This window comes from Poecilia reticulata, chromosome 7 (genome assembly GCF_904066995.2).
Source record: "Poecilia reticulata chromosome 7, P_reticulata-male-v2, whole genome shotgun sequence".
Lineage (NCBI taxonomy): Eukaryota > Metazoa > Chordata > Actinopteri > Cyprinodontiformes > Poeciliidae > Poecilia > Poecilia reticulata.
In genome coordinates, this window is record NC_088836.1 from 6,159,921 (window position 1) to 6,187,310 (window position 27,390).

Genomic DNA, 27,390 nt, shown 5'->3' on the forward strand with positions numbered 1-27,390 from the left:
ACAGGTTTGAAACTTCAGATATCTCAAACGAGATATTAACATACAATGTAAAATCTTACAAAAACAATATTGTAGCATAAAAACTTATAGTAGCTATTCGAGATGCCGCAATGTTGCGAGAGAACTCACAGAGCTAACGCAAAATAAAAACAATATGGGAGGAAAGTATATAAATTATGTCATTGTTCATGAAAGAATAAATGTATGACTAAATGTTATCGCACGCATCTTCAGAACAATTCATATGAACACACTTATGGAAAATATTCGCATTCTCGTCTGTGAAAAACTGTAGTTTCTAGCGTCAAGTGTGGAGCATTTCTTGTCTTTGCTGTTCGACCAAACCAAGATAATTAAAACCTGCAAGTAATGTCACACAAAGGAAATTTCCGTATTTAATTATATTTAATTCTTGATAATGCAGTTCAAAGGCCAATCTTCAAGTTACTTTTATTTTGAAATCCTTTGAAATGGCCGGAAGCTTATATATTTTTCTTCCGGTGTCAGAATGAACGATGGCGCTATACAACACACAACAGAGCTAGCTAAATGAAAAGATAAACGTTGAGCAACTTCTCTTTTCCCCACCCTCCCAGTTTTTCTCTACAAATGTTTAAATTAATTTAGGGGCTGCCTTAAAGGGTGGAGGAGTTTACGGAGAGGAACATTTAACGCCTACGTTGTTCTTTAAGCTCTCGGAGACAGTTTGAGTTTTGTGGTGTTCCTTCTGGCCCAGGTGTCATGGAGGGCCCGTCCTGTCGGTTATCTGCTGCGGCAGAAGAACCCCGGCCGTCGGGCAGGAGGGACGCTGGGTCGGAGCCCACGTGGGACACGAAGACTCACTTTCGTGTGTGTCGCTTTATAATGGAAACAGGTGGGGAGGTGGGCCAAGGTTTGACCCTTGTCATTTAACATAATTTAGGACCATGCAGTCTACATCTGAGAGAGCTCAGCATTAAAGATTTGAAACTAGAGTTTATATAAGTTATATACATCTGGGGGAAATATATTGGAAAAACCCTCTTCCCCTCTGCATATTCAGATGCAAACTTAGCCAATATAGTGTAAGATGACCACTTAATAAGAGTAAGTACAGTGGGTGAAATTCTATTCTTTTAAAAGTCACAATTTTATGGATGCACCGACCTCATTTTTTTCACTTCCGATACCGATACAAATACGAGGTTTATTATCATCCGATACAGAGCAACTGCGCTGAAATGACTTGAGTTAATCTTATTAAACACAGACATAAAAGTACTGCAATACAAATGTATGTGAGAACTTTGCACCAATAGCTTCACAAGCTCTGTCAAACATAGGAAAAACAACACAACTTTAATTTATTCAGTTAGTACAATTAGGAGTAGAACAGCCAATGTAAAATAAATAATAAAGAAACTGAAACTGTCCAAAATAATAGGTTGACTGCCTTGGTCAACATGTACAAAAACCCCAAAAAAACTCCAGCAAATCTTCCTTCATATGGTTCAGTTACTAAATGCACTCACAAAATTCAATTAGTAATTCTAAATCTTATGTAAAATAAATAAAGCATGCACATAGAATTAGACTGAATAGATATAGACTTGTGGATCGGGCATATTGTCACCAATACTCGATCTGGAATTTTTTTCAATATCAGGACTGATAGAGATATTAATATCAAATTGGTGTATTGGAATTTACCTTATGAACTTTTACTTCATGAGGCAAATTCCCTTTTCCAGTAGAACAGTGTCTGTCCTGAATCAGGTTAAAGCTATCCAGCAGTGATTATTAAGTTGTGACCAGAATAAAGCCTTCTGTTGGCGTCTCATTCATTCAATGTGCAGCTTTTTAGTTATACATAGTGAGCCATTGCATTTCATGTGTTGGGAGGTCACTTCAGAATCATGGCAGTTTGTGAAACGGTTCATGGAGACAGGTTCATCGTCATAGAAATGCATAATGTGTGTGACTCAGTTGTAAGGAGGTGAGATGGAAAACCTTCTAACCTTCTCTGCTTCTTGTTGCTCAGGAGTGAAGCTCTGTATGCGCTCAGTACCCGTGGCAACGGCCTGTGTGCTGTACCATCGTTTCTTCCAGCGGGTCACATCCCGTGTTTATGAACCCTACCTGGTGGCCATGAGCTGCTTGTACTTGGCTGGAAAAGTGGAGGAGCAGCACATCCGGACCCGGGACATCATCAATGTGAGCCACAGGTAATACATATGGATAAGATTAAATAATACGCTGGCAGATTGAAAACCTACTCCTGAGCGGATATTGACCAAAGGCAATATTTGTGTGATTGGAAAAGAGCTGTGAAATCAAACTTTGTTGAATAGTTAATGCTTGGCATCTGTGCAGGGGTTAGAGGTGAGAAATATATGAGGCATCTTTACCATATTTTCATTTTTATAACTTTGAAACCAGATCCTTCCGTATATGAGCTGTTGGTAAAGGAATGGGAATTTAGTCTAATGAGATCTCTGGAATCTTTATATCCCAAAGAGCCACTGTTGTTCATTCAAATGAGACTCATTTAGGGCCACCAATGTTGTTTGACCTTTTGAAAAAAAGGTAAAGATCTACTAGAGGAATTTTGTTGTCATTTTTAAAAAACCACAGTTTTATTTCTATTTTAAAGAATGTTTTGGCACTAAGGACCTTTATTTTGAAAGTATGCCAACAGGAAGGTATGCTCCAACCACTGCGGTTATAAGCTTTCTTCTGTGTAATGTTATTTGTTGAAAATAGTGAAATAAAAATTAGTTTCAAACCAAAAGATAAAAAATAGATCTCCAAAAATGTTCTGTTGTGTAAATTCAATGCACTTATTCAATGGCAAAAAACCAACTGAAAACTGAATTTTTAAAATATCTATATTTAAAAAATATGTATAATAATAATAATTATTATTATTATACTAATAATAAAATTTTTATTATTACAGTAATAAATGTGATTTATTATTAATATTAATTAATATATATTATAAATATATATATTCATACTATTACAATAATATTGTTATCGTTGTTATTAATATTAATATTAATAATACTGTTATTATTATTATTATTCATTATTATTATTATAACAACGATATTATTATAATATTATTATTATTATTATTATTATTATTATTATTATTATTATTATTATTATTATTATGGCATTAAGAGCCTCCTGAACCTTAGGTTGCAGACCTCTGGCCTAATGTGACATATAACCTTCATCTTTAAAACTTCAACAAAAAGATTCATTCATGAAATGAGGGAAATGTCTAAATGTGAGTTGGAATATTTTTTAAAAGGTATTTATGTATTTCCCCTCTTTCCCTATGCCTTATGGGTTGGTCTCTCTTTGTATAGTTTCTCTATTGGTTTTATAGAAATAAAAAAAAACTTTTATGTGGTACATACAATAACCAAAGGTAACATAAAACATAACAACTTAAAAATGTTCTTAAAAGTCCAATAAACTAGTAAATGTGTGGAGTTGGGCTTTGTGAGAAAGTCTACACATCGACTTTGTGAAGTTGATATCTATATTTCCATGTCGATGGACGTGTAGACGTCATTGTCTACACGTCCACCAACACACATCCATCATCAGGCTTTTGTCATCACGCTGGTCAGGTTACAGGACTTTCTGTTCTGTCCAGAAACTATGGAAGTGCTGGATATTTTCTACAATCTGTAGACTCCCTGGAGAAAAAGTTGAAAGCTGAATTTAAATATAAATGAAAAGTCTTTCCATTTTGTCTGTTTGTGTCTCTCAGGTACTTTAATAAAGGCAGTGCTCCTCTCGAATGTGATAAGGAGTTCTGGGACCTAAGGGACAGCGTGGTGCAGTGTGAACTCCTCATCCTACGACAGCTCAACTTCCACGTCTCCTTTGAACATCCTCACAAGGTATGAGTGTGTACAAACATCCATGTATCCCCGTCTTCCTCATCTATTTTTCAGCCACTGTTATTGCCCCGTGTTGCTACTGATGTCTGTTTCTCTTTGCATAAAATTCATGAAAGTTTAATGTCTTTCAATATAAATGAAGCTTGTTAAAAGGAAACTGCATACTTGGATTTAAATAAATCTCTAGTGGTGTGAAAATTGACAAACAATGCCATCTAGTGGCTGAGATGTTACATCCTAATGCGTGTAACTATTTCATCAAAAAGATTACAAAAATCTAGAAGGAGACAAGTTAAAAGATAAAAACAGAGTGTGTGTTCTGTTGCTTCCTGGTGTTCAATGCAAAGTGTGTTTTCCGCTCTGCCCCTCTCTGCAGTATTTGCTCCACTACCTGCTTTCTGTGAAATCACTTGTGAACCGGCACGCTTGGTCTCGAACCCCCGTGGCTGAGACTTCCTGGGCATTGCTGAGAGACTGTTACCATGGAGACATGTGCATCCGCCACACACCACAACACATCGCGGTAGCTGCACTCTACCTGGCGCTGAACAGCTACGGAGTGGAGCTGCCCGCTGGAGAGAAGGAGTGGTGGCAGGTGTGTATTTATGTTAACAGTGAGGACATGTGTATGTGTGAGAGAGGCTAATTTAATGGGACTGAATGCTTTGATTGGAAATTTTCCAGTTTCTAATCTCTGGGTTTGCAGAACTCTGCATATTCTCCACAATTCCACTTTCTCTTTAAGAACTACAGATAACAACAAAATTATTATTATTTTATTTTCTGCTTCCTCAGTAAATTGAACATTTTACTCACTTAATACCAGAATTTCTAGATTATGGCCCAGAGTATGTCTACATATAAAACTCAACTAAATGAATGATCACTACATTTACTCTTCTGTAAGACATGTTATAATACATTTTCTTATTTTGTACACTCCTGAAAAATCCATGTGTACCACATAATAAGTGAGAACAGTTTGGTCCAGTTTTATATATAGGTATAGCCTCCGTCTCATCTGCTGTTATTTGTTGTGCTGTTGAGTCATTTATTCATCTATTATAACTTCAGTAACTATAATTATAAGAGCATTCTTTGATCAATCATTCAATTCACATTTAGTTTGAATCCAAAATACTTTTCTTATCATAAGGGGAAATTAAATACTGCCATAACTCATCATCCAAGTATCTTCAAAGAGTCATTTTGGATGGTGAAGGATCTCCAGTAGCAGTCAGTCTCGCATCAAGTATGAAGAAACCCCTCACTGAAGAACATTGCTACATAGCAGTCGTATGACTCTCATAACATGCAAGCAGGTCAATATCAGGGCAGCAAAGACGATATTCCACAGCAACATGAGCAACATGACCTGGATGACATCAGTTGTTAGCAGTTCTGCTAATCCAGTTCATTTGCTTTTGCTGCTCCTCTTTAACTCTATGTCTGGCCGTTTGGTTAGAAAGTCGAGCGGAGAGACGTTGGAGTCGGGATATGATTGTAGATCATTATGATGGATGGAAGAGATGGTTGGAACCTCCTCCTCATAGTTCAGGTATTATTCAGCTTATGAAAGCAAGACCTTGTTACGCATCATAAAAGCTGTCCAAAAGTGAAAAGAAAGGGCAAATATCCTTACAGCTGCACAGCAGCCAAATCCAGAGGAAATGATTGTCCAGATATGCGTTACCTCAACCACGAAATGATGAACCCAAATCTACAAAAAGATCAAATCAGAATTACCGTAACAGCTTCTTCAGCATGATGCCACTATGAGTAGTATTCATTAGCAATAACAGGACCAGAGGCACTGTCACACTGTGTGTGTGAGGCAGAGAGCAGCTGCTCTTACACAGCTCTGCAGGTTAACAGGATTTGACTACTAATGAACAGGATAAAGCAGAACAACTTTCCAGAAATAAGCTTGAATTTACTAAATAAAATGCATCTTAGCTTTTAGGAGCTTGTTGCCATTTTTGTCTGACTTTATTCTTAAAGCCCTCATTAGATACAGTGTGTTCACTGATGTGATAAAAGATTGGAGTTTTAGGTCCTACGAAGAGTAAAATGTTCTAATTTCAGTCATTTGCTCAGTTTTTTGTTTTGTTTGTATATTTAAAAGTAAAACTTAGATCTCACATGAATACAAAATCCTTCAAATCAGACTGTAACCTCCTCACATCACATATGGGAATGTGTCTTTCTGACACATAAGTCGATGAAAGCATTTAGAATGTCATTTTAAGAGCTCAGGAAGGCAGTAAATTGTAAACCATAAAAGTTATTGAGATCTCAGGCGGCTGCGAGGCGTGCGGGCTGGAACGAGCCAAAGCACCAGTCCATGTGGAAACAGCGGTGGCAGCTGAAACGTCAGATAGCTGGAAGCCGTTAAACAGTCACGGTACAAATTAATTGAAGTGTAAGCTGATGTGTAGAGGCAGTTAAGCTGTCAGACGAAGACTGAAAGAGCTTTCAGGAAGCCGGCAGACTCCAACCAGGAGTCGGTCTGCTCTCAGCCAGATCTGGATTTTATCACAAGCTGCTGGAGCCGGGCAAATACTGATGCGGAATATTCCGGTCGGTACAAATGTTGATCCAGAAGTACTTGAGGAAAGCAGTTTGTTCTTTGTTCTGCAGGCTTTGATGTTTAGGTGCCACAATGTAGTTTATTTTTAGCGCCGTAAAAGCATCAAAGAGCTTGAAAGTTTTTCTGTTGGGACCACATTTTATAACAGACCAACACAAAATAGTGCATATTGTGAAGTGGGAGGAAAATAAAACCTGGCTTTAACAAACTTGACGTGTATTTGTATTAAGGCACTTCTTTCTAGATCCATCTTTTACTGCAGCTACAGCTGCAAGTCTTAAAGGTCCAGCTCAATCAGAAGACCTCAACATTTCTCCATTCTTCATGGAAGCTAACATCTGGGAACATCTGTTTTCAAGTTTTGCTGCAGATTTTCAGGTGCCTTTTGGTCTGACGAGGTTCTAACTACGAATATGCTGACTAAACCAATCCGTTGTAGCGCTGGCTATTTGTGTATCATTGTTGTCCTTTTAAAAGGTGAACCTCTGCAACAATAACTCTGCGTCTGAGTTATTGTCCATGATTGTCTTGTATTTAGCTCCATCCCGAACCATGTAAGGGTTTTTGAAACTAACTCTGTTCTAAATGTCTCAAATTTTTGTCCCTGACCCGTCTGCTGTGTTCGCTGGCCTTCATGATGCTGGTTGTTCTCGACACAAACCTCTGAGGCCAGAAACAGAACATTTGGACTTATGCAGATGAAGATATACACAGCTGGACTCTAGTAGGACAGCTGTTGGCACTGAGTTTTGTTTAGGTGCATCACAGTACCGAGGGCTAACTCCACAATGAAGTATTGGGGTTATTGTGGATAGAAGAAAACAAAAAATTAACCAAGGAAGAGTAAATTTTTGCTAAAAAAAAAAAAAAAAAAAACCCTGAAAAATGTGAGATTAATTTCACATTATTTTTGAGAAAAAAACTTTTAAATTGTCGAAAAAGAAAAACAAATTTAACATTTTCAGAAATTTAAAGCATGCATTCACAATGCTAAACACAAAGGTGTTTTCTGACATTGTAAAGTCAGAAATTTGTAAGACAAAAACTCAGACGTTTTCAGATATGAAGTCAAACAAAAAGTGACAGGAGATGCACGTGTGGATTTCCTCCAGAGTGTAAGTGGTACATCAGACTCACTACGAACACCTCTAATATGGTTAAACTTTTCATTAAGGCCACATTTCTATATCAAAATGTATTTTTGTTATTGGTCTGATGTAATATTCTAATTTAAAATGTCTTCGTTAGCTGTAAGCAGAAAACAATCTTAATTAACAGAAATGAAGGCTTTTAAGCACACATCTGTGTATAATTAATCTAACTGAAATAAATGGGCGTTTTAATATTCTAAATTACTGAATAGGTTTCTAATAGTTTTAATGAATAAACTTTATTGCTCCCAGAGGGAAATTTACATTTCACTACAATACTCTGTCATATAAATCCAAATGCATGGAAGAAAAAAAAAGAAGAAAACCTTATTTAATTTTCCTTCCATGTCCTGATTACACACCACTGTGTGTTTCACATCCGATCCCAGTAAAACACTGCAATTAACTAGAAAAACAAAGTCTGTTTAGGCAGACTGGCTCACTGTTGGATGAAAAGCAATTGTTCAGACTGTATTGTATATACATATGACTTTCAGTTCGCTCTAATCATTGTGGGCTATAACACAGCAAGCCATAAAATGCATCAACATAAAAATGTAGGTAATAAAATGATTATATTGATGTGTGAGTATGGAGGTTTTAGTCCAAAGATGCTCGTGCTGTCATGCAGACTGTTTCCCAGCGCTCTTCAGCTGGGTTACATTACTGCTGCCTTCAACGGCACAGACGACTTATGTAACTGTTAGGCATTCATTTATTGCTGGTTGCAATTCTAGTTTTCTTTTTTTTTTTTACGCCACTTATTCACACGACTTCCTAAATGAGATCTCTTTTGTCACAGATTTTATTTAGCAAGTCATCCGATTCCGATTGAAACGGAGAAAAGTCTGTTTCGGTGCAGACCTCCTGCTCCGTCCCTGAAGGCCGCCGAATCTGGGTCGTTTCAAATGGCGTGTGCACCTTTGATGTCCCTCCTGTTCAGTGAGGCCAGGTGTGGAGCTGAACAGTCTGCGCTGTGTGTCTGTACTTGTGTGTAGGTGCTGTGTGAGGACGTGACCAAAGCAGACATCAACGCTGTGATCTCAGACCTTCTCCGGCTGTATGACATGGAGGCCAAGTGTATCTGAAGGACAAAGAGATGGACTGGAGATCCATGTGGAAGTTCTGTTGGTGTCAGTGTGGGAAAAACGTGAACATCCTCTGATCTGTGCCGTGGACAGCTGGGGTTCAGGTGCGTTTGAATATGTGTGCATCTGAGGCAGAGAGGACTTTGTTTTTTGCCCCAGTTACCCTGTGGAGCTGAGAAAATCGTACCTGCAGTACCACTGTCTGCCACTGAGGGGAGACATGTCTCACTTTGGGTGTCTGCACAACATGAGACAGGTTGTACTTCAGATACCACAGTGGGAATTTGAGAAGTACTAGACCTCTCTGTGTAATTATTGGTACATTGGTTTGTAATAACAAAGAATAAATAAAAATGGAATGGAATTGTGAACGAAGGTGGGCTTTTCTTGTTGATCTGCATCACAACACATGTCTGCTTTTGCAGATGTTTTTTCCACCAAATACAAACCAAAATGTATTCATATATTTGAAATCCAGAATTAATTCTGAGACCATTTATTATTAATAAGTCTAAATGAGGGGTGCAATAAATGCTTCTATTGCTCTGCTTTTCCACTTCAATATTTAGAATTTATTCATTTATTACAGGGATAGTGCACCATTTTATAGCATAACCAAGTAACTGTGCTACCTCAAGTTGTTATAAAAATGTTGTATTTATCAAATATGACTTAAAAGAAGTTTTACTTCCTGATTTAAAACCATGAAATTGGACCTCTGTCTCTTTAAAGCCTCCTGTCCTTTCTAAAACTCTACCTTCAGGAAGTCATCACAATATGGCTCCTCTGTTAACCCTTTAACAATGTTTTTACCAGCGTTGCACTGAGAAGTATCTCATATGATGAGCACTGTAGTTTTACCAGGTGTTTACTAATTGCTGCTGGCTAGTCTGAAGGAGCTGAGTGGAGGAGTGGTGGGGGGCTGCTCTGTGAGACAGAAGCTCTGAAGCTTGGAAACTGCAGCTCTGAAGAAGCGCTATGCCTCCAAGGTGTTTGTAAGCTAATGTTGGAAGCTAATATGAACCTGGTCTTGAAAACATAAACATATATCATTATTTACATTTGTTTCTCACTTGTTTTACAGATCTAAAATGCGTCAGTACTTATGTTCAGGTTAGGTTATCCCTGGTGTTATCCTTACCCATCCAATGGACATGTCACAATTTTCCAAAATCCCTGTAGAATAATATTGAAAGTGTATAATTTATCCATACAGATGAAACCTGTAAAAATAAAATGAATTTTGTTCACTGTTTTAAATCATAATTTAAAGAAAAAATTGTTTTCAATTAGGATGAATGAATTTATTTCTATTTGCTATAAGCCTGAATGATGAGGTTTTTTACTGTGTTATTTTTTTCAAATATAGAAGTTTAAGTCTATATTATCACACGATGGCTATGATCTCACTAGAGGCACGTCAGTATATGCAGACATACTGAAAAACCGCTCAGAGGAAGAATCCATTCTTTCAAAAGCAGCATAAAAATCCAGTAAACAGCCTTCTGTTACACTCGAGTTGAGTGTTCAGAAAATAAAACTACATTTGGAGGAAAAATAAGGTCCCTTCCAATCGTCAGACCCCCATCCCAACTGTGACGTAGAGAGGTGGGTTTTGTCGCAGGAGGAACTGCTGCACTTCTCAAAGTAGATGATGTCACATTGAAAGAACGTCATGCAGAAATACTGAGGCAACATCCATTTCTTTTACTTGTTGTATGAGCTATTCATATTTATTACTGAATGAAAAAAAAAAAAAAAGAGACATCAGCATGGAAGTTAAAGCTCAGGCTCAAATGGGTCTTCTAAATGAATAATGACCCAGAAGCACAGCACCAGGATTGTTCCAGAGTCAGGGTTCTGGAGTGACCACCGTCGCTAAGTCCTGGTGTGAGCCTCACAGCTCTGTGTGGACGGAGCTGAAAAGACGTGTGAAGGCGACATGAATTACAAACCTGATTCACTTCCACCAGTTCTGTCTGGATTAACGGCCAGAATCCCAGCAAACTCTCGTGAGACGCTTGTGAAAGGAAACCACTGATCTCCCAGGTCCCACAGGGCTGGACATAGTTGTTTATTAGACAACTATGGCAAATACTAAACGAGTATATGAAAACTTCTCAGTTGGAAGAAAGTAAAAACATAAAAAATCAGCCTATTATTTTGACAAAGAGCAAACGGCTCCAGATTTTGGTGATCCTAACTGATGTAAAAAGGAAACGTTTAGTCTAATTTCCTGTCAATACTGTGAATATCAGTTGTATGAATTTACTTCCTATGCAGCATGCTTCTCATCTCAGACGACTTTTGCATATCTGATCCTGAACAGTTCATGTCAAGGTCCTGACATGTTGCAGTGAGATACGGATGGATCAGATCCGTCTGTTTCTACTGTACCAAGCCCCTGTGTGACTCTGCTGAGTGTGAATGCTATTAAAGTCCGTCTTCATTTCCTTCTTATCGCTACAAGCTTGTAAGAAGTGATATTTTTAGCGGTGGAGTGCTGGGCTACTTTTAGGTGTGTGCAGGCAGGACTGTGTGTCTGTTTAGTCCAGGATGAAGATGTCACATGATCAGTTGTGACACATGTGAGCCCCCCTCCTCCCCCCCTACCTCTCCTGTCTCTTCCCGGGACAAGAAGCGTTGTGTGTGTTCCCTGTTCTTCACATGTCGCACAATATTCCCCGTCTTGATTCTTCCAGTTTATTTTCTCCCTCCTTCTACGGGGGAAAAAAAAAATCTGCCTGACTCTCACTTCATTTGCTCCAGTCCTCTCCTGCTCTATTTTTTCCCCCTCGTCTCTCCATCTCTTTTGACTGATACCTTCGCTTCTTTCCCCTCTTTCTTATGTTGCCATCTGTCCTTCTCTCTGTGTCTTCCATATTTCTTTCCTCTCCCCTTCCTCCTCCTGCCTCCTCTCCCTTGTCTCCCTAATGTTATATTAATAATGGAGAGGGCGCGTGTTCAGCCAGACTCCATGAATTAACCATCAGTTGGGAAGGAGTCGGAGGAGAGGAAGAGGAGCGCTAACGCGGACGGATGAACGGACGGATGGATGGATGGATGAAGGAAGAGGAAGAGGAGCTTATCTTCGTATCACACTTCGACACCCTTCATCCCGCTCCGATCGCCTCTCCTCTGCGTGCCTCTGATCTGCTTACACATCACTTCAGCCTTTTACTCTGGGCTGGAGGGGAAGTCAGAAGGTCGCGCACACACACACGCATGCACGCACACACACACACATACAAGCAGCTGCCTGCATAGACACGTGCACGTGTGTTTATATCAAAATGACAGTTTGGGATGTTAACGTTACATCAGGCCTGCAGTCTGAGAGGAGAGTGTCCTTGAACTGATAAAAGCTCAGCAGCCTTCAGACTGATTAGACATCAACCGAGCACTTGTAAACAGTGTAAGCGCCTAATGCATAATGGACAATGGGTTGAACGCAGATGTGTGTGTGTGGGGGGTGTGTGTGTGTGTATGTGTGTGTAAGGTTTGAGGGGAGGGGCAGAAAGAGCTGCGCTCATGTTTTATTGTCCATGTAAACATAAAGATGGAGGAGACTGCCGGCGGAACAGATCATCAACCTCTATCAGGATGTTTGAACTTTAAGTGTCGGTAGAAATTAAGAAAAAAACGTTCTGAGAAAGTATCTTTGAAAGTATTTATTTGTTTATGAGTCATTGAGGTCAGTTCGATATCCTGATGAGGGCTGAAACGATTAACTGCGATGATTTTTAAAATAATCGTTCACTAATTTAGTGATCGATTAATCGCTAACTCGGACCATTTGCTAAAAGGACAACATATTCAGAGCAATAATTGACACACACAAAAAAAATGCATTTTGCTAAACCTCGCCACTTTTTCTGTCTGTAAATGTGCTCTACTCAAAACTCTTGAAGTGGCGTAGTTTGAGCCTCACCTGGTTCAAATTCTGTAAAAACAAACAAAGCAAATCTCCTATAAAGCAACTTTTGCTACTATAAGTCTGTTGATCCAATAAATAATCTCCAGATTAAAGATAAGACGAGAGATGATAAGATGAGGTAAGGTAATCCTTTCTTACTCCCACAAGAGGGAAGTTTAAGCTCTTATGGCAGAAAGTGGACAGAACAAAAGAGTCAAAACAGTTCAGTGTAGAAAAAACAGCATGTAGGGTAAACTCAAATCTTAAATAATAAATCTGCAGAATGTGCAGGCTTTTTGAAAACAATATTTAGACATGTGGTCTGTGAAATGCTCTTTTTTTGTCCATGTTACAAAGGAAATGGTTTCCAACATCCATTTAAAAGTAGTTCAGAGTTACGCAAAATGTTCTCAAATGATCAAATGGTCTTTCAGTTGTTTCCATTTATGCATCATAATGATTGTATTCCAGTTGCAAACAAATGCAGCCCCTGAGTGCTAAATATGAATTTTACTAAATCACCAAGTGATCAGCTTTTTTTGTTTTGGCAAAATGAACCAAAAACTGAGTTTTTAACTGACTCTGAAAGTAAAAATTTTTTTAACCAAAAGTCTCTCAGAAGGATGCAGCATTCTTGAAACTGCTAAGATTTTGGGATGTGATCACAGAACCATCAAATGTCTTGTTGTAAATAGTCAACAGGGTCACAAAACATGTCTTGTCAGATTGTGATCATTTTATTAAGCAACTTGCAATACTTGATTTATACCTTTATAACTAATTAGGTGATTTGAGAAGAACTGGATTTGATTTAGGGGATCAAAGCAGAGAGGCTGGGAGACTATTTGCATATGAGTTCTGCTGTTAGGTTTCATTGATTCAGTGTGTAGCATCATTGATGCTCACTGGACTAAAATAATAACTGAAACCATTTGACGGCTGTCGGGGTGGCTGGGTCTGGTGTAGCAGGATGAACTGAGTCAGGAACAGCCCTGAACGCCACCCTCAGCACTGCAGTCGTCTCTGATCGTCTCAGTTCGATACTGATGTCATTTAGGCTGCGGCAGCAGGAGAAACACCTCGCTGTCTGGCTCCTCCACAGCCTTCATCTCATTTACTGGTCTTTGCGAACTTAATTCGCAGAGTTTTGACTTCAGGCAAAAAGACTGCCCTCAGAAGCAAATAGGTGTTTTTGCAAATCTGTTCAACATTCAGCGACCGGGATTCGAGAAAGTTTCTTTCTTTTTTTTTTCTGTATTTGCCTGTGGGAGATGAAGAGGAAGAGTTGAAGATAAGAGCAGAGAAAGATAAAATCAGCAACAAAGCTTTTCATCACCATGATGTGTGTGTGTGTGTGTGTGTGTGTGTGTGTGTGTGTGTGTGTGTGTGTGTGTGTGTGTGTGTGTGTGTGTGCGTGTGTATGCGTGTGTGTGTGTGTCAGCATCTGGACGGGCGAGTGAGTCTGCAGCCCATCTTCCTCTAGTGTAGAAGACATCTATTAATAAGTTTGTCTGATTTATCTATAAATACATTTCTCCTCCTGTTCCTCACACAGACTCACTATTTAAGTACTTCTGACAGTCAGTGGGGTCGGCGGGGAGGGGGAAGAGGAGTTGGTGAGTGGGTAACTTGGCGGAGTGAGGGATGTTTGCAGGATCTCTCTTCGTGTGATTCGTTATCTGTGTGGAGAGACCCTGATCCTCATGATATTCACAGGGAATACTGGGAAACGCCAGGTTTTTGCACCTCTCTGGCTCCATCAGTGAACATGCAGAGACAGGTAGCCATTTTTTCTGCTGCTGCCGCTTCTGCAACTGACCAACGTTTCCGATAACCACAGGGGACACTGAACAGAGGTGGAGTCAATGACTACATCACTTTTTAGACACTTTGTGCATTTACACACAAAGTATAAAATACTTGTACCTTTGGAATCCTCTCTCTTTTTTTTGCAATCAGTTTATACCCTGATGATCCTGTTGTTATGGAGGCTACATTTCATTTTTTTATTTTTTTTATTTATTCATTCATTTCATTTAGTACAAAAAAAACAACCTAACACGTTTTTTGATATACTAAAAAATACATCTCAATCCATATGTATTTCAAAATTTTAAAACAAAATGAAAGGCAGCAGAAAGAAAAAAAAAATCTTATCATATCTGCCCCTTTTTTCTCAACTCTGAATCAAAACAGGGGGAAAAAAATGGTTATCTTCATTTCATATAAAGAAATATTCTTTCTTGCAGTCAGAAATTTAAAAAGTACAGTGATTAAAAGAAACACTCCTTGGATCCAGATCTAATTAGAATTGTAGCACCGTTTAAAGCCAAAGATTTAGTTGAACATTTTCAGTACTTTGAAAATGTCTAGCTTTTGAATGTTTTGTTTTTACAATGTATTTCATCATCCTAGCATTTTATTAAATTTTTTATTTCATGTTATCTATTTATTTACATGCCTCTTGCTACTGTTTTTCAAATAAGCAGTGTGGCTTTCTGCCCAGGGCTGCACAACCTGTTCTGGGAGGGGACGGGTGAATCGAGTGTGACAAAATGATCTAGCTGTTGTGCTAAGTTGGATGTCCAGTTACTGCCATCCTGTGGCGTGGACGGGTGGCTAACGAGATGGTGTCTGATTCACAGTTTAATAATTCAGCTTGAAATGAAAGAGTTGATTTTAGAGGATTAAAAAAAAAAGAAAATACTGCGCTTAATTTGATAATAAAATTGTACATTCTTAGACCTCATCTGAACAAGTCTACTCTGAACACAGATTTTAAAAAAACGTAGTTTGAGATTTGGGAAACTTTATTATGTTAGGCTGATATTAAATTGACACTTGGGTGTCAGTTTCAACAAATATGTAAAAAAAAAAAAAAAAAAGAAGATTTTTCTAAAAGTTACATATTGCAGCTTTGAAGTACTTTTTTTGTTTATATTTGAGTTTGATTATTTTATATTCATACTTGAGTACATTTTCTGACAATCTGCCTACATCTGTATTTTATTGAGCTTTCGGGTTTTATGTATAAATGTTCATGTTTGTCCTCCAGTTTTATCTTGAGCTCTTGGCATCTGGACCAGAACACCCCCCTAACTGAGATTTTAAATGCCCATGCATCTTCCCTTGTTAAATACAGTATATTTAAAGAAAATTGTACAAAAAACTCCCCCACAACAAATAATTTACAATGCTCTTTTGTGATTAAACCACTTCAAGTGCGAAAAACACAAGACAGCGCTGTGAAAATGTATTTGCTTCCTTACAGATTCCTTCTCTGGATTTTTTTTTTTGCTCTCTTTTCTCATTTAAATGTTTCCGATCATCAAACTAATTTTAATAAATGGGCTGATGTTTAACCCATCAGGACACGGCGTGCATAAGAGATCAAACGTAAACCAGGGAATGGATTAGAAAGTAAAATATTTGTAGAATTTCAGATCTAAGCAACAAGCATGACTAGATTAATTAAACTAAATCTGACAAAATTCAAGTTTAGAATTGGAAAACGAGGGACAGAACCACAATGACCACAGGATTGTTTTCTGTGAAGTGAAGTTTGCCTTAGCAACCCAGCAAATGAAAAGTTGAACGTGTTAAGAAGAGGATTTCTTTTAATAGTTACAAATTCATGCTTTCCTTTATACTGAGTCCCAAAGGGTTAGTATTTAATTTCTATAGGACATTTTTTGTCAACACAAAGAGGAGGCGTCTCAATTCATTTGTATCGTTCACGTCAACCTATAAAAAAACCCCCAGAAAATTAAACAATGGGAAAATGAACTCTTAATATCATTTTCTTAAATTTAGGATTGTATACAGTACAGGCCAAAAGTTTGGACACACCTATTCAATCAATGAGTTTTCTTTATTTTCATGACTATTGACATTGTAGATTCACACTGAAGGCATCAAAACTATGAATTAACACATGTGGAAATATGTACTAAACAAAAATGTGTAAAACAACTGAAAATACGCCTTATATTCTAGTTTCTTCAAAGTAGCAACCTTTTGCTGTGATTACTGCTTTGCACACACTCTGCATTCTCTTGGTGAGTTTCAAGAGGTCGTCACCTAAAATGGTTTTCACTTCACAGGTTGTGCCCTGTCAGATTAATAAGTGGGATTTCTTGCCTTGTAAATGGGGTTGGGACCATCATTTGTGTTGTGCAGAATTCAGGTGGACACACAGCTGATAGTTCTATTAATGTTAGAATTTGTATTATGGCAAGACAAAAGCAGCTAAGTAAAGAAAAACCAGTGGCCATTATTACTTTAAGAAATGAAGTTCAGTGAGTCCAAAAAATTGGGAAAACTTTGAAAGTGTCCTAAAGTGCAGTCACAAAAACCATCAAGCACTACAAAGAAACTGACTCACCTCTGCTGCGGAGGATAAGTTCATCTGAGTCACCAGCCTCAGAAATCGCAGGTTAACAGGGGCTCAGATTAGAGACCACTTTGAATGAAATTTTGAATGAAAAGGTGTGTCCAAACTTTTGGTCTGTACTGTACATCTTTCATTGGGTATACATCTTTGACATAAAATGCAATATGTATTATCAATAAACCACCTCCTTCTATTGATTACAACTCCCTAAAAATATTTAGTTATTTAAATATATATTTTATTTATTTATTTTTTTTTACCAAACTTATTTTATACATTTCAGGATTTTCTATAAAAAAACGCAGGTGGTGTCTTCATCACGCAATTTATAGGCGGGGATGATTTGGACCAGGCTTGTCCTTTATGGCAGGCAATTGTATCATGTAATTTATTAATCTGCTGTTTGAAACATAAATAAGTGATAAAATAGTGTTAGATATCTACCTGTTGTAAAGCGTTTAAGGTCCTGTTTGACAGACCAGTAAATATTGTTATTGCAGGTCAAAAATAAGAAGGCATTGTGTTTTCAAAAGTAGACTAAAGAGTAAACATTTTGTGTCCCGTCCTGAAATTGATGAACAAAGTGCATTTTCAAAATCGTTAATGTATTTACAGTGAAACTTGTTTTTTTTTGTCATTTATAAAAGTCTCATTGACATGATCTGTAAAATTTTCAACAACAATTTCAGGCTCTATCCTGACCCTGACTGGCAATAATAGTGACGTTAATAACACATCATAAAAAAAAGAAAGACTTCTTCTACAAATGTTAGCAGCGTTTTTACAATCAGTGTAAATCTGGAGTTTATTGGTCACACAGTCAGAACAAAGAGTAAAAGGAAGGAAAACATGTAAAAAAACGACTTCTTTATGGCCATAAAAACAAGCGTTTATTGCAGCGAGTTGCACCAGCTTGTCTCTGCCAGCCATCTCGGAGCAGGTCAAGTGAATAAAGGAGCTGCCGCTTTAAGAACAGCACTAACGCTTTTTTTCTGGTTTATTCTTCAGTTTATTTTCCCAGATGTAGACTTTTATTATTTTCCTGATATTTACCGATATCATTCAGTAAATTATGACACTTTTTATGCAAAGTTGACTTTATTCAAAATGTCTTTGTTATGACAACTTGACATTAACCAAGAAATCATTACTGATATAAATTTGTTATAAAAGTATTATTGATTGCACTTTAAAAATTAGGTAACTTTATGTTATTAAAGGTAAAATTTAAACAGTAATGATTTCTTGGTTAATGTCAAGTTGTCATCGCAAAGATATTTTGAATAATGTCAACTTTGTATTAAAAGTGTCATAATTTACCAAATGATACTTTATGACAACAGTCATAAATATTCATGAAGGCTTATTCATGTTCATGACAGATGTTATGTCATGTTTATGACAGTGTCATGTCAGTCTTATTCACCCCTTCAAATAAAGTGTTACCGAAAGGACAAATCTGTTGTGCCTTTTATTAATGATTCAGGCTGGGGACAGCATGAGGAAAAGCTTTTTGACACATTTTAGGGCCCCTTGGTATCATTCACTTTGCCACGACTGACCTGAGTGTCGCTGCTGAAAGTGTCCATCCATCCCTTTATGACAAGTGTGCCCTCCTGATGGCTACTGCCAGGTGGAAGTTGCACAGTATCATGAAGCTGTGCAATTTTGACTCAGATCAAGTCAAACTGGTTTCTTGAACATGTGAAAACGTTGACTGCAGTCACCAGATGCAGTCACCAGATCGCCAACAGAGAGGGAGATCTCTGATGTAATCATGTCCATGGACCAGAATCTCAAAATAAAATAATTATTAAAAAAATTCCACCACTTTTTTTTTGAAGAGGGGCCATGAAGACGAAAAATGGAAAGCCTAAAAAGGAGTCAGTGAGGGATTGGAGAGAATAAACTATAACTCCGAGTTTGACGTGACTTAACACAAAAGTGGGAATTTTGATGCCTTTGGTTTGCTCTCAATTTTATATATTTCTAAGACACTAAATTATTTGACATGTTCTTGAGAGACATACGCCTGTCACTACTAAAGGGAGATAATCTATTTTCTTTGCCGGCCGCCCCTATAAAAATTTCTGGTGTCGCCACTGCCATCCATCTATCCAGGATGTGGGTTTGACTGCCTGAGTATTTTATGACCAGTTTGCTTGCCGTACCCGCGGATGCTGCGACCGACTCTCCTGCGCGCGAGCAGTAGCAGCGGCTCCTCCTCCTCTTCCTCCTCCAAAAATGTCGCAGGAGCTTCTCCTCTCGCCGCGGCGCTTCTTTTATTTCCCTCTTTTCTTTTTCTCCCAGCGCCCCTAAAACTCCACCGAATTTGCAGCTGTCACAACCGGAAGCAGCGAGTTTCACCCGGACGCACGAACCGGCCCTTCTCCCCTCCCCACCACGGAGGTGTTTAAACCCTCAGCCCGGCGCATCCTCTCCCGCCCTCTCTCTCTCTCTCTCTCTCTCTCGCTCTCCCTCTCTCTCTTTTCATCTCTCTCTGTCATCCTCGGTGTCTCTCTCTCCTGAAACCGCCGCAGAACTCCGCCGACCGTCCACCAGGTGACTGCGCGGAGCGGAATATTCATCAGCACCGCCACCGTCGTCGTCTTTCATCCCTCCGCTCCTTCGGACTCCAGGGGGACCGGAGCTGCCGCATCCCTGCATCCTTCCTCCCCTCGCCCCGCACCCTCTCCCCCCTGCGCTGTATCCTCTCATCCGGTTCGGGACATTCTCCGCTCCACGCACACGCAGATTAACGGGGATTCTGCCTCCCCGCCCGAACACTGATGCTGATGTCCTTGAGCTCGGCCTGCACGGTGAGTCGGAGAGTCCGTGCGTGGCTGCGTGCGTGACTGTTATTTACCCCGGGCGCCTTGTATTAATGGAAGGAGGATGTGTTGCTCATTAGTAGCATGTCGGACGGACTTGCAGAATGTGCTCGGCCTAATGTTCTCATCATAGGCCTTTTTTTTTTTTTTTTTTTTTCTCACAGCTGTCAGAACTGGCCATACAGTAGAGCAGAACACAACAACCTGCATGCAGACAACGTTATGACATTAGGAAATGTGTGTGTCTGTGAGTGTGTGTGTATGCGTGTGTGTTTGTGCGCATCCATCCCTGCGTGTCCTGTGTCAGTGGAGGAGCTGCCATAACATTTTCACCGATCAGCACTCGCTGTTCTCCCCCCCTACCCCCCCACTCGCCTCGGTTTTTCTCGGACATCAGATGCGCTGTTTGTCTCGGTTCCGGTGCACCTGCAGCGCCGAGCCGAGGGAAGCCGAGCTGCGGGGTTTCGGTTCGATCCGGCGGGCAAAAGGGACCCAAACAAGTAGCCCCGGCACAGGATGGCGCGGGAGGGAGGGAGGGAGAGAGAGTTTGGCAGGTGGAAGGCCGGTGGTCGGTAACCTTGCGGAGGGACATTGGTTGGAGACAAGCAGCGCTCCATCGGCTGCGCTTCCTCCTCCTCCTCTTCTTCTTCTTCTTCTTGGGTTTTAGTCTTTCATCCTCTTGTTGCTGTTGAGCTTGAGCAGCAGAATGAAGATCAAGCACGTCTGAAGGTGACCAGCAAAGGTCGTTTAATGAGTGGAATACTCACTTCCTGCACGGAGAAATGACTCAGGTGTTGCTTTGGGTGGAGTTGGGGAAGAGAAGGACCTGGGATACCTGGAGAGAGTCAAGTTTGAGCTCAGCTTTCTTTCTTTCTTTCTTTCTTTCTTTCTTTCTTTCTTTCTTTCTTTCTTTCTTTCTTTCTTTCTTTCTTTCTTTCTTTCTTTCTTTCTTTCTTTCTTTCTTTCTTTCTTTCTTTCTTTCTTTCTTTCTTTCTTTCTTTCTTTCTTTCTCTTCCATCTATCCTCTATGATAATGCAGATGCCTATGCCCTATTGGCAGCTCACCTTTAATGGCACAGCCTGCATTGCATCCTAAGTGTGCTTGTTCCCACCGGGCCTTATAGAAGTGTGAGTGGCGCCGGGCCAGGCTGGCCAGGCGGACCAGGCAGGCGGCCGCACACACTGGAGGGTCCTCTGCCAGAGGTGACCCTTCAAACCTCTCTGCTGGAAATCAGGTGCTGCAGCTGCACAGGGGAATTACAGAGTCGAGACGGGAGCAACACGGCGTTGAGTCACATGTACTCACAGTGTGGATCTGCTGGGGATCTGGTGTGCTGTGTCGAGTCGAGTCGCCGACCCCTCTGGCCTGGAATGAAATCCCGTGAGGAGCATCTCCTCTGCTTTGTGCCATTCTTGACGTTCTTTCTGTAGCGATGAAGAGAAGACGTCCTGAGGGGATGAAGAGTGGCCGCTTTTTTATTAAAAATGAAAATAAAAATAAGCAAATTACCCATCCCCTTCAGGGGACAGTGTGCGGACGAGCTTTCAGGATAAATGGGCAACCGGCTGAGGACTGTGCTGACCTTTTGTCTGACTCTTTTCATGTTAAAACACACTCCACCCCCCAGTCCCCCTTTCTTATTCCGAAAGTGCTGCCCTGTGTAACACATTAGTGTGTGTCATGACAGAGATCATAGAACTCATGTCTCTGGGCATGAGTGCTCACGTCTTTGTGTGTCTGCTGTCCATTTCCCCTTGCATCCTATAGATAAAGCCTCCATATTATTGAGTTAGGGATGCAGAACAAATGAAGTAATAACTTTATTTATTTTTTATTTTTTTTTTGCATTATGCATAAGAGACTCACAGGCGAGCATCAAATCTTTGAGGGGAACAAACAGGACAGACTGAGAGTCGTGGCTGCAGTAGCGGAGGGGCAAACAGAGGAGGATTTTCCTCCATGAGCGTTATAATATCAGACAGAATCAGTGAGTGAGAGATCAGGCGGGTTAGAAAAAAGTACAACTGACTGGGTAAATAAATGATTGCAGTAACAGAAAGCAGACACAAAGGTAGGGAGACAAAATGAAAGAAAAAAAGAAAGAGGAAGGTGACATAATAGGCAAGGATATACAGATAAATATATGGTAGAGAAGGGAAGCAAAAGAAGATGGAGAGCAAAAAAAAGGGGGGGGGCTTCAAAGGAAGCTGGAGCAGGGTGACTCAGTCATAAACTAACACTCTCAGTCAGGATGGAAGCATGGCAGGGCAGAGAGGAGAAGGGAGGGAGAAGATGCAAGAGGCAGAGGGAGCTGAGGGAGAGCAGGGAGAAGAAAAGGAATTCATGATGAGCTTCTGCTAGTTTCTTGGTTTTTCTTTCTTTTTCTTTTTTTTCCCCCCCTGCTCATTTTTATGTAAAACACCTTGATCAGAATACGTTTTGTCATGCGTTTTGCTGAGAATATTTACAGCTGCCGGTAATTACTCGCGCGGGACGAGAGGGGAAGCTTTATGTGAAAGCAAGTCGAAGGGATCGGTGTTGGGTTCGGCTTATTGGGACCGGTTCCTGAGCGACGATCAAACAGAAGTGCAAAGGCTTTGCAGCAGGTGCAACGAAGACGATGCTCTCTGCTTCGGTTTTCACTAGAAATGCACCAACTGGAATTTGCTTGGATCGATTATTGATTTTTGAAAAAAATTCTGACAAATGAAATTTCCCTTTTAGAATACATGAAGTTCTGACAGCAGCATTGAAGATGTCTTCTCTAGCTTACCTGCCTTGAGCAGTCATTAATTATTTACAGTAGGAAACGAGACGGCGTCAAGCGTGTTTCTGAGATCAGTAACTTTAAGGCAGAGTTTTACTGTTTTAAAAACAAGACAAAATCATTATAGAGTTGACCTTTTAAACTGACTTCTACATTTCCTGTTAGTGGGACTTAGCATCTCTAACTGGAAACAGCAGTCTCCATTTATATTCTCAAGTACCACGTCAGTAAAAACACAAGTTTTTCAAGTATACAAACATCTCAAGAGATTTTAAAACCACAACAGTGAGACTTGTGCTTCTCTAATTTCTGGGGTTTTGTTACAAAAACGCAAATGGAGGAAAAACCAACTTCTTTCCTATCGGCACTCTCGCTTCTCCATTAATTTCAAGATTAAAGCTGGAAAAGCTAGGAATTCTCTGGAATTGTGCCACGAATGGTGACAGCATGTTAAAGTATTTCTGTTACGTTCTGTCGTTACATTCATGTAGTCTCTGCTGTTAGCATGTTGCTAACTGTCAAACTGTCTTCAGTCACAGGATTCTTTAGATTCATTGCTAGACTGACTGCTCCTGGAGATCCTTCCAGTCTAAAGCATCACCATCCACACAGACTCTTTCAAGATATTTGGACGCAATGAGTTCCGACTTCCAATGTTATTTATTATGTTCTACTTATCAGGTTATTAATAAATAGTAAAGTATTTTTGAACTGAATTGAAATGAAATGGAAATATAAATTGGAATAAAAATGGGGGAGACACGGGTCGAAATCCAATATTGTTAGCTTGGTTAAAAAGCATAGTGAGAGCTGCGGTTTAGTTGAACTCCTGATGTCTTGGCAAATGTCTCTCACACACAGTGCTACATATGCTAGTATGTTAGTGAACATGTTTGACTGAATAAAGAATATTCCGAAATATTAGAAACCGTCTTCTATTTGGCAGAATAGACTACTTCTATTCTATTGTTACAACAAGTTCTTTAACTTGCTGTATCGGCATCAAGTTAAAGAAAAGTGGTATAATAAAAAAATACGAACAAGAAGAAGAAACTGTGCAGGGAGGGCAAATTTAAAGTAATATCACACAGGTTTTAGAAATAGCATACTCAGATTGAAAGAAATGTACAACTGAGTAGAGTAATTAAGAAATGTACAAGATGTGCCTGGAAATCTTGTACACAAAAAACAAGAGACTTCACAAGAAGTAAAAAAAAACTGAGATGTAAACCTATTGAGTTTGTTGGAGCAATGATGGTGGTGGAGTGTAACAGCTGCTGGGGGGAAGGATCAGTGATTGTGCTTGTTTGTGCACTGAGGATGCAGCAGTCTGTCACTGAAGGAGCTCTGCAGGTCAGCAATTATTTCTTGCATATGGAGGAAGACGTCCAGCTTTTATTTTAGATAGTCCCCACAGTGAGTTCTGGGTCTTCCCAGGGTCTCCTTCCAGTGTGACATGCCAGAAAAACCTCCCAAGGAGGGAGGCACCCTGATCAGATACCCAGACCACCTGAAATGAGTCCTTTTGATGTGGAGCAGCAGCTCTGCTAGCTCCCTGTGAATGATGGAGCTCCTCAGCCCATCTCTAAGGCTGAGTCCTGCCACCTTACAGAGGAAGCTCATTTTGGCCGCTGGTATCCAGGATCTTGTTCTTTCGGTCTTGATCCATGTCTCATGATCATAGGCGAGGGTCGAAACATGAGTGGACTGGAAAATGGAGAGCTTTACTTTTTGACTCACCGCAACAAACCAGATCAGTGTCTGCATTGCTGCGGATTAATCTGTCTCAATAACAAATTTTGCTGAATGATAAATGATAAAGTGTCCTCATTGGATCACGAACTCTCTCTCTGATTTGGAGCTTTTTGCACTGATGTATATTTGATTTATTCAAACTGTCTTTAGTTTTTAGATAAAAATGCTATCCAGTTAGTTGATGACTTTACATTTGCTCCCTTTTTAATTCGACAAGCTGTTTCACTCGAAACAGCCGATAGAGTACTGTCGCTTGAGAACCTCATGGACCCTTTCCTGGACTCAATATTGAACATTAACTAAAAAAAAAAACCAATTCTATTCTGCTGCTTCTCATCTGCTTGGAAAGATAAACATGCTGTTTTGTGTACACTTATAATTTTATTTCGAAGATAGTGTTTCATTACTGTGTTTACACCTTGTTACAGTGCCAAAAAGAATCAATAGATGTCGGTTTAAATATCACATGTGGTGATCTGTGGAAGGATGCTTCAGGGCTCACAATGTGCTAGTTTGAGTATTTATTTAGATGAGGATGGATGCTGTTATGATTTTATTCTCACTTAAAAAAAAACAGATCAATGAAAGTCAGCATTGATGTTTTTGGGTGTGTGCTGTGCTCTCTTCCAGGTCCTGGTGGTGTATCACTAGCTACCTCTAAACTGGATCTGCTTCCTGCCTGTGATTTATCAGCCACCTTTGCCCTCTTTCCATCTGTCCATCATCGCTTCATCCCTGTCTGCGAGTCCACCAGCATGTCTGTCCGTTTGTCCACGGACCAGCCGTGACCCTGGAGGGAGGGGGACAGAGACGAGGAAAGAGTGGAGTCGCCGGGGAGACGGAGGAGAAGAAAGCTGGATTCATTCAGACGTCACGTCTCTGAAGTGCTCCTGCTCGCTGTCCTTCATCCTCCTCACCCTCCTCCCCCGCCTCCCTCTGTTATGGAGATTTAAAGGAGCAGTGGGAGGTTAGGTCAAGGTAGATAGGAGGGAAAAAAAACACAACCACCACCCCTTACGAAGAAGTAAAAATAAAAAGAGAGGAAGATTAATTCAGTCACTCAGTTTAAACAACAATAATAATATTTAAAAAAAATTAAGCGCACATGAACAACCCTTCACCTGCCAGACGAAGGAGGAGCTGAGTAGACTACGGAGAGAACGGACAAAAAAACACATCCAAATTATCTTACTGACATGTCAACAACAGCAACAATGGGGGAAATGGCAAACAGCGCTGTGGAGTTTTATCCCAAAGGGACTCGAGGCAGGGGCGGAGGAGGAGGAAGGGCAGATGGCAGCCTCGCAGGGGGAGACTTTGGGGTCACGGTGAAGGAGCTGAGGGAGCTGATGGAGCTGAGAGGAGCTGACGCCCTACAGAAGATCCAGGATGGCTACGGAGACACAGAGGGCCTCTGCCAGAGACTACAGTCCAGCACCACTGATGGTGAGCACACACGGGGCCTGAATGGGCTAATAGACAAACATGAATGGGTGCTGAACTAGATTGACAACTTGTTAAGAGCACAGACTGGTACATGCTCTTAAACGTGTCTGGAAAAGTCTTTAAACTCCATGTAACATGTTTAACGTTGCATTCACAAAGGGATGAGTGAATTGTTTCAACGGGCACGTCTGTGCTGAATGAAAGCGCAGCAGCATGAGCTGAAACGATAGTACGACTGTGAAAGCTGCATCCAAGTCATTTGATCTCTGGTATCAACATTTGGCTCAAAGTGAACGGCACAGACTGTAAACACAACACGCTAAAAACACAGACTGGAAATGAGCATTAATGTCGTTTCAGGCCCGGGTTATTCCTGCTCAAGCAAACTGAATTAACTTCAGTGCATCCTACAGAATGAAAGCACTTAGGACAAAACTGTAGAAACACACTTCACTTGGGCTGGGTAATCCTGGTTATAGGAGGCAGTTTTTGGGTGAGCAGCATGCATACGGGTGGATGGTCTGATTGATGAGTGGATGACAGGATTATGGTGCATGAATGAAGGAAAAGCTGAGAGCAAAAAAAAAAAAAAAATCAATGGGTGAATGAAGTAAAAGTGTGTTACTGTGGGATTAACCAGGAATCTCAGACAGCTCCAACCTGCAGATGTGCATCAGTAAGAACAGCAATGGCGAGAAAAAAAAAGGATATTTGCTAAAATCTGATGCTACTCCATTTTTGTTTCTATTTTGTGACAAAGAAAGTTGCGCTCAGTGTCTTCTTCAAACGTTTTATGTAATTTCCTTCAGTGATGGTGCAGCGCCTCCACAGATTAGAGGGAAACCGGCTTGTTTGACTCAGCGCAGTGTAAAATAGAATCACCACAACTGAAAATGTAACAAATGTTACAATTTTGGTTCTCAATCAAACCAAGTCTATCAGACTATCGGGTGTGAAAACATCCTTAGTTTTCCTCAGGTGGTCTTCTGTTTTTACAGTGAATCTTCAAATCTCCAAAGGATAATAGATATTTTTATTGTCTGTTGATTGGTGGGCAGAGAGGTCCTTTGTTTTTTTGCTGTTGAACTTGCGTGGTCGTCCACAGTTGTGACGCAGACATTTACTTTGTATGACCAACGAGAGGGAAAATCAGAATTCAGAGGGAAATCTATAGAGCATGTTGATTTTCACTGGTCGAGTGAACCCGATATTGACCCTTAGCTGAAGGCTGTTTTATTGTTGCAGCTCTTCTTTCCACAACTGTAGTTGAAATGTGCAGAGATTTACTGAGGTCAGTTGACTTAGGTGCTTTACAGCTTGTATTGGCCCAGCCACATTTCATTAAGCATCCACTAACATTAACATCATGGATTTAGTTGTAAAGCCGAACGCTGAGACACTTTTGTGGATGCATTTTCATTGTAAGTCAATAGAGGGGAAAAAAGCTAATTGCACAGTGGAAGGCTATATTTAACCTACTGCATGGTTTCATTTATACCAAGGACTTACACCTTCTTCTGTTTTTTGACGATCCCATTCATATAGCCTTT

General features: G+C 40.0%; 2 protein-coding genes across 6 annotated transcripts in view; both read left to right on the forward strand.

Annotated features, from left to right (window-relative positions):
• Nucleotides 1-490: 490 nt before the first annotated feature.
• On the forward strand, nucleotides 491-9,102 carry ccnq (cyclin Q). The gene is made up of 5 exons (XM_008412887.2): nucleotides 491-874; nucleotides 2,021-2,204; nucleotides 3,770-3,902; nucleotides 4,279-4,497; nucleotides 8,642-9,102. The coding sequence occupies exons 1-5, from the start codon at nucleotides 742-744 to the stop codon at nucleotides 8,729-8,731; spliced, it is 759 nt and encodes a 252-aa protein (XP_008411109.2). The 5' UTR covers nucleotides 491-741; the 3' UTR covers nucleotides 8,732-9,102.
• A 10,042-nt stretch (nucleotides 9,103-19,144) lies between these two features.
• Nucleotides 19,145-27,390, forward strand: part of atp2b3b (ATPase plasma membrane Ca2+ transporting 3b) — a 63,359-nt gene continuing 55,113 nt past the window's right edge. Inside the window, exons 1-2 of one of the 5 annotated variants that reach the window (XM_081608680.1) lie at nucleotides 19,145-19,859; nucleotides 25,025-25,840. In XM_081608680.1, coding sequence (XP_081464806.1) covers nucleotides 25,591-25,840 — 250 coding nt within the window. In that variant the 5' untranslated portion in view covers nucleotides 19,145-19,859; nucleotides 25,025-25,590. The remainder of the gene's footprint in view (nucleotides 19,860-25,024; nucleotides 25,841-27,390) is intronic. The other 4 variants (XM_081608676.1, XM_081608677.1, XM_081608678.1 and 1 more) reach the window with 4 other exon arrangements.

Bases quoted from the DNA above. Each gene is read 5' to 3' on its own strand.
- ccnq (XM_008412887.2), top strand. From the start codon at position 742: ATGGAGGGCCCGTCCTGTCGGTTATCTGCTGCGGCAGAAGAACCCCGG. The intron at 3,903-4,278 runs GTATGAGTGTGT...CCCTCTCTGCAG, and splicing joins CCTTTGAACATCCTCACAAG to TATTTGCTCCACTACCTGCT. The intron at 4,498-8,641 runs GTGTGTATTTAT...ACTTGTGTGTAG, and splicing joins GAGAGAAGGAGTGGTGGCAG to GTGCTGTGTGAGGACGTGAC.